The sequence below is a fragment of the Zingiber officinale genome, chromosome 2A (genome assembly GCF_018446385.1).
Source record: "Zingiber officinale cultivar Zhangliang chromosome 2A, Zo_v1.1, whole genome shotgun sequence".
NCBI classification, from domain to species: domain Eukaryota; kingdom Viridiplantae; phylum Streptophyta; class Magnoliopsida; order Zingiberales; family Zingiberaceae; genus Zingiber; species Zingiber officinale.
This window is the reverse complement of record NC_055988.1, coordinates 117,054,327-117,062,337: the sequence shown is the minus strand read 5'-3', so window position 1 is coordinate 117,062,337 and position 8,011 is coordinate 117,054,327. Positions and strand designations below refer to the sequence as shown.

Here is an 8,011-nt window from a genome sequence, read left to right as displayed (position 1 = left end):
TTTACTGGTTTCTATTCTGTCAACTTCAAATTTTTTTCGGTAATTTAACAAAGGGCGCATAGAGATTTGAATTTACTAAAAAGTGCATGTTATTTTAACATTTATCAAAACATGTACCTTTTTAAGTGTATTTTTTATTTTATACTCGTGATAATTTAATTTTTTCTATCGTTTTTTTTCACTATTTTTTTTTCTCTTCTCTCTCTTTGCTTTTTTGTATCGGTATGCAGAAAAAAAATATGAATAATAATAGTCCCTGAATCTTTTAATAACATTTTAATACATTTGAAGAAGTCAAAAAAATAATAGACATCATATTTGAAATTCTTGGAACATCAAAAATTCATAAGAACTGAAGTAGGTTCAATCAGAGCTTTCTAGGTCAATTAGTGGGTTTCGATCAAAATTTACTGATGGACTTAGAGAGTTTCGATTGGATCCATTTCAGTTCCTATGGATTTCTGATGTTGCAAGGATTTCAAATATGATGTCCATTATTTTTTTTTGATTTTTCATAGATGTTAATATATAAAATAAAAAAATCGACAAAAAAAAATGTCACGTTGAGCCTGATATGAAATGAGCTAATTGTTGGAAAATTACTTCAGTTGTCTAAGAAAATGATGCAAAATGCAAAGAACATATATCCACACAACACACCAACCACAAAAGAAGCCTACTATTACAGAATGATCTTTGAAAGGTTTTTCCCACAGGTATAGAATTGCATTGCAAACCCAATTATGGACTCTCCTAACTATTGCCATGAGTATTGTCAAGATGTTGAATCCATTTGTATGTGCAGAACTCTGCAAGGTTGACTGTGTCTGGGGGTCCTAGTGTGGATTGAGCAGAGTTAGCTCATTCCATATCAGGCCCACGTTAGGCCTGATATGGAATCATATCAGGCCCAACGTGGGCCTGATATGAGTCCATATCAGGCCCAAAGTGACATTTTTTATCGATTCTTTGATTTTATATATTAACATCTATGAAAAGTCAAAAAAAAAATAATGGACACCATATTTGAAATCCTTACAACATCAAAAATCCGTAGGAACTGAAATGGATCCAATCGGAGCTCTCTAGGTCCATCAGTGGGTTTCGGTCGAAACTCACTAATGGACCTAGAGAGCTCCGATTGGATCCATTTCAGTTCTTATGGATTTATGATGTTGCAAGAATTTCAAATATGGTGTCTATTATTTTTTTTTTTGACTTTTCATATATGTTAATATATAAAATCAAAGAATCGGCAAAAAAATACCACTTTGGGCCTAATATGGACTCATATCAGGTTCACGTTGGTCCATATCAGCCCCACGTTGAGCCTGATATGATTCCATATCAGGCCCAACGTGGACCTGATATGGAATGAGCTAATTGTTGGAAAATTACTTCAGGTGTCTAAAAAAATAATGTAAAATGCAAAGAACATATATCCACACAACACACCAACCACAAAAGAAGCCTACTACTACAGAATGATCTTTGAAAGGTTCTTCCCACAGGTATAGAATTGCACTGCAAACCCAATTATGGACTCTCCTAACTATTGCCATGAGCATTGTCGAGATGTTAAATCCATTTGTATGTGCAGAACTCTACAAGGTTGACTGTGCCTGGGGGTCCTAGTGTGGATTGAGCAGAGTTAGCTCATTCCAAATCAGGCCCACGTTGGGCCTGATATGGAATCATATCAGGCCCAACGTGGGCCTGATATGAGTCCATATCAGGCCCAAAGTGGTCTTTTTTATCGATTCTTTGATTTTATATATTAACATCTATGAAAGTCAAAAAAAAAATAATGGACACCATCTACTGATGGACCTAGAGAGCTTCGATTGGACCCATTTCAGTTCCTATGGATTTCTGATGTTGCAAGGATTTCAAATATGGTGTCCATTATTTTTTTTGACTTTTCATATATGTTAATATATAAAATCAAAAAATCGACAAAAAAATACCACTTTGGGCCTGATATGGAAGTATATCAAGCCCACGTTGGGCCTGATATGAGTCCATATCAGGTCCACGTTGGGCCTGATATGATTCCATATCAGGCCCAACGTGGACCTGATATGGAATGAGCTAATTGTTAGAAAATTACTTCAGGTGTCTAAGAAAATAATGTAAAATGCAAAGAATATATATCCACATAACACACCAACCACAAAAGAAGTCTACTATTACAGAATTATCTTTGAAAGGTTCTTCCCACAGGTATAGAATTGTACTACAAATCCAATTATGGACTCTCCTAAGTATTGTCATGAGCATTGTCGAGATGTTGAATCCATTTATATGTGCAGAACTCTGCAAGGTTGACTGTGCCTGGGGTTCCTAGTGTGGATTGAGCAGAGTTAGCTCATTCCATATCAGGCCCATGTTGGGCCTGATATGAAATCATATCAGGCCCAACGTGGGCCTGATATGAGTCCATATCAGGCCCAAAGTGGTCTTTTTTTATCGATTCTTTGATTTTATATATTAACATCTATGAAAAGTCAAAAATAATAGACACCATATTTGAAATCCTTGCAACATCAGAAATCCATAGGAACTGAAATGGGCTCTGATTGGACCCATTTCAGTTCTTATGGATTTCTGATGTTGCAAGGATTTCAAATATGGTGTCCATTATTTTTTTTTTTGACTTTTCATATATGTTAATATATAAAATCAAAGAATCAGCAAAAAAAGCCACTTTAGGCCTGATATGGACTCATATCAGGCCCACGTTGGGCCTGATATGATTCCATATTAGGCCCAACGTGGGTCTGATATGGAATGAGCTAATTGTTGGAAAATTACTTCAGGTGTCTAAGAAAATGATGCAAAATGCAAAGAACATATATCTACACAACATACCAACCACAAAAGAAGCCTACTACTACAGAATTATCTTTGAAAAGTTCTTTCCACAGGTATAGAATTGTACTACAAACTCAATTATGGACTCTCCTAACTATTGCCATGAGCATTGTCGAGATGTTGAATCCATTTGTATGTGCAGAACTCTGCAAGGTTGACTGTGCCTGGGGGTCCTAGTGTGGATTGAGCAGAGTTAGCTCATTCCATATCAAGCCCAACGTGAGACTGATATGAGTCCATATCAGGCCCAAAGTGGTCTTTTTTTACCGATTCTTTGATTTTATATATTAACATCTATGAAAAGTCAAAAAAAAATAATGGACACCATATTTGAAATCCTTGCAACATCAGAAATCCATAGGAACTGAAATTGATCCAATCGGAGCTCTCTAGGTCCATCAGTGGGTTTTGACCGTAACTCACTGATGGACCTAGAGAGCTTCGATTGAATCCATTTTAATTTCTACGGATTTCTGATGTTTCAAGGATTTCAAATATGGTGTCCATTATTTTTTTGACTTCTTCAAATATATTAAAATGTTATTAAAATATTCCGGGACTATTGTTATTCATATTTTTTTTTTGCATGTCGATAAAAAAAAGCGAAGAGAGAGAAGAGAGAGAAAAAAAATAGTGGAGAAAAACGATAGAAAAAGTTAAATTATCATAAAGGTAAAATAGGAAATGTACTTAAAAAAGTGTGTATTTTGATAAATGTTAAAGTAACGTGCGCTTTTTGATAAATTCAAATTTTTATACGTGTCATTTGGTAAATTACCGAATATTTTTAAAATGACCCCTTAAATTGTTGCAGTTGCTTCGAAACACACCATAAAAATTCAAATATTTGCTAATCAGGCTACCGTCAGAGCTACATTTGACATATCAATTAAAGTCACTAACTACGAAGTTGATGAAGACAGACAGCATCGCAGCATTTGGTTTCTCAATTACGTCGGAAATGCTACTTGTTGTTCTTGGCGAACGCAGCATCGCCTCAGGAAGACACGCCATTTCAGTGTTGTCTTCAGCCTCAGTGCCTCCCACACGACCGGAATAAATCCTCGCCCTTGAAACAGAGCACTTTGTTTGTACTCCAACACCCAAGTCTCGCCGTCAAGATGCAACGCGGCGGAGCTCCACCTCTCGTACGTCCATGAACTGCCATTGCTAGTTCTGGTTGTGGATTGCAGATTCACATCTGACCACTGAGATTAGAGATTGAGAATTAGTAGTTATTGAAGAGGGGGAAAACACAGAGGATATTTTGAAGGTTGAGATGTATGACCTCTTTGATCTTGCCGGATAAAAGCATCATCCATGGGGGAGGAGAACCAGTGGCGAGCAGACCTGTCGTCTTCAGGGGACTTCCCCAAATGACCACTCTCTCTGCTATTGATTTGTGCAGAACGCACCTCCACTGGAACAAGAATTGGTCGTCCTGCAACAAAAATGATCCGCGGTGGAGTATAGTTTTGGAGTGAGATGTAAGAAATTCGTCCAGGAAGGAGAGGAAAACCTGATTCATTTCCCAGTTGGAATCAATTGAACTGCAATTTGCAACCTTTCTATCGAGCAAATCTCCCAGCCTTTGCTGCAACAGCTTCAACATCCCCTCCAGATCGTCTCCGAGTAGTCGAGATTCCTCGCCGAGTCTGGAAATCACTTCCGGCGTCAATTTAGGGCCGAAGACTTTCGACAGCACTGCTGAAAAGCCTGAGTCCGCCGCCAACAGCAAGAGCAGCCAGACAAGAATCCTAACCAGGGAAAGGAAAAGTGGCCAATATCGCTGCTTCTTGACGGATTTCTCCTTCACTGATCTTGATTTAACCGGATATTGGATTGGCGGCGTGGGAGGAGGGGTCACGGTGGAATCGGGCGACTCGGGAGTGGCGGGAGGGCTTTCGTCGCCGAAAGGCACAGGCGCCGGAGCCGCCTTCTTAGGCCGTACGGCGGACAGTCTGGTGAGGGAGGACTGGTGGAGGCAGGAAGCGGCGGAGGGGAGGAGATCGCGGGTTGCGTGGATGCTGGCGAGGCAGATCTCGCAGTGGCAGTTGGCGTCCTTCCGGCAGCCGGGGAAATAGCTGCTGTCGCCAAGGCTGCGGGCATCCCAGCGATATCGAGTGGAGGAGACCGCCGACTGTGTCCCAGACGACGCCGTCGCTGGACTGCTCATCGCCGTCGCTGGACTGCTCATCGCCGCCGCTCTCCCTCTCTCGATCTCTCTTCAGTCTTCCAATCGCACGTTGGCGGAGAGAGAGAAAGAAAAGCGGAATTTCAGCGTCCAATGGATTTGAAATTTGAACCCTAAACCGATATAAATGGTACTACTCCCTTTTCTCTAGATATTTACTAATAATAGTTTTTGAGACGCGTGAAATAAATGAAAATGCCAGCTGATATTTCAAAACCGCCGTAGATTTGAATAAACACAGAATTTTTTATATAAAAAAATTCTGAACATAGAGGTGTGTTTATCATTTTTGCCCATTTTTTTTAAAAAGTTTTTGTCGCACCACGTGAGCTTTTTATTTTTTTCTTTTAGGCAAAAATCAAGAACACATTTTTTCCCCCGAATAATCAAATGAGACCTATGTTTTTTTAATGAAAAGGATGCCCTACCTACCTATGGGTCTACCATATATAATTATCCAATTGCCCTTTAGTAGGATTATTTTCCATCTAATTCACTTATCTTATTGGTTGAGTATATTGTAATAATTATAAAATTTTAGCTGCTATAATATAAATAATTATTATATGAGTAAGTCTATTGTAATAGTTATAATTTTGTAAATGTTAAAATATAAATTCCTATTAATGTTGAATAAATTAAATATGTAGTATAGTAAATACAATATTTTAATAGCTATGATTTTATAATTATTATAATATACTTGACCGAGTTAAGATTTAAACAGGAGACAACAGTAACATTTTACTCTAAACTCAACCTCTTCTTTTTGCATTTTAGTATTGGTCATTTACTAGTCGAATATCAACAAAGGTCAAGGAGATCTTAAAGGACCAGACTTAGAATAGAGTTACTCTGGGAGAAAATTAGATATGTGATAGTTGAGGAGGAGGAAATGGCGGAGCAGCTCGAGCTAATCGACCACCTGCAACAATTAGGAGTGCATGGCTTATCATTTCAAAATAGCATTAAAGATTGCTTAACTCGTCTCCATGCATCTTTAGAAGATTTAAGTTTGAAATTTAATGAAAACCTTTATGCCACATTGCCACTGCCCTTCTCTTTAGGCTTCTCAGAGAAAATGGCTTCTCCATTTCTGAAGGTTCGTGATTAGCTAATGCATTAATTAATATCTGCAATTAATGTATCAGTAATTGAATACTTTGTTAGTTTACGAATGAGTTTAGATATGTTCAAAAAGTTTAGAGACAAGAAAGGCGTGTTTAGTGATGGTGGTGAGAACCATATATACAGAAGGAATGCTGAAGTTACATGAGGCTTCTTGATTATTATGCAATTGAGGGAGAGATGGTGTTGCATGAAGCCATAGAGTTCACCACTGGACAACGGCTCAAGATCAATATCTTAGAAGCACGAAAAAAAAATATTCATATAGGATAAATTTATTAGGAGCGATTTAAACTAAATTATTTCTATTGTCTTATATTTTTCGAACGATTTTGTAACCGTCTTTGTTAAATAGATTTAGCATCGATTTGAATAAAACACTACTATAAATCACTTTTAATGATTCCATTATTAAAAGAAATTTGAAACTATTGATATTATATACTTTTAGCAACGGTTCTATATCAAAACTCTTCTAAGAACAATTACCAAACATTTCCTATTGAATACTTTTAATGATAAAACTACTAAAACCAATCTTAAAAATGTAGATATTAGATACTTTTAACACATTAACTATTAAAACTAATTTTGAAAATATAGATATTAGATATTTTTAACAGTGATTTTGTGTCAAATATTACTACTAACAATTTCTATTGCTCTAACTTCTAATAATAATTTTCAAAACAACAGCTACATCGGCACTTCTGGACCTAGATCTCCACCACCAGAGACATGATGCTACTTTTCATCATATAACAGTTATTCCACGTGAGTTTTGTACTAACATGATGTTTTTTGTCATTCAATTGATGCTTAAAAAAGAATTAATTATTAATTAAATATTTTGACTCAATAAATTTAGTCGACAACTTATCGAAGTTAAAATTAATCAATATTTTTTTAAAAAAATAATAATTAAAACATACCGTTTACTTAATTTAATTTTATACCGGTCAAATTTATCTTTATTTAATTAATTTAAAATATTTATTAGTCAAATAAATTATTCTTTAAATAAATTATAAGTCTTAATTTTATTTATATAAATTTTTATTCTTTTCTCATTTTTATTTTTGTTAAAAAAAATTCTTAATTTTATTTATATTAATTCTCATTCTTTTCTTATATTTATTTTTAAAAGTTTTTTTTTCTTGAATGTTTTCCTCTAAATATATAACTTTCGTTCTAGGCTTCGCACACAACCTTCATACCTTTGTCTTCTTCTATCCATTACCGAAAGCCTAAATCTCACATTAGAAATCTTTCCTTTTTTCTATTCAATTCGGAACTTAAATCTCACACCAAAACTTTTTCTCTTCCTTTATTTAACTCCAAAATCCTATATTTCACTAAGAAAAATATTATTTTTCTGTTTTTTTATTTGATTCTATTTATCCTCTACTCCGCACTACTAGAATATGTTGTCGATATTTTTAATAAATATTTTTTAAAAATATTATTATAAATATTTTAGAATGATATCTATTAAAAATTATTTATTTTAAACTAAAAAAATATTAGATTATTTATGATCATAATATTAATAAATATCATTATTAGTTTTAGAGAATCATTATTTTTAAAACATATTAACTTTATTATTTTTTTCTTTTAACTTTTTTGTCTTATTTATTAGCCTCTAATATCAAGTAAAGACTTAAAATTAACCTAAATTCTTTCCACATATAATCCTAATATTATATTTACATAGGTAATCAAAATCATTTAGAATCATATGTTATTGGACGTATTAAGAATAAATATATAGTAAAAAAACTATTAATTAGTTATTAAATAATTAAGTAACAT

The 8,011-nt window shown here is 34.7% G+C and overlaps 1 protein-coding gene across 2 annotated transcripts; it reads right to left on the bottom strand.

Annotated features, from left to right (window-relative positions):
- Positions 1–3,639: 3,639 nt before the first annotated feature.
- Positions 3,640–5,190, bottom strand: LOC122039925. 2 transcript variants are annotated; one of them, XM_042599338.1, is made up of 3 exons: positions 4,394–5,188; positions 4,163–4,315; positions 3,640–4,082 (listed from the first exon to the last, which is right to left on the bottom strand). In XM_042599338.1, exons 1-3 carry the CDS (start codon positions 5,069–5,071, stop codon positions 3,825–3,827), a joined length of 1,089 nt encoding a protein of 362 aa, XP_042455272.1. In that variant the 5' UTR covers positions 5,072–5,188; the 3' UTR covers positions 3,640–3,824. The 2 variants fall into 2 exon arrangements, with proteins under 2 accessions (XP_042455272.1, XP_042455271.1); XM_042599337.1 differs by having other exon boundaries at positions 4,163–5,190.
- Positions 5,191–8,011: the final 2,821 nt, after the last annotated feature.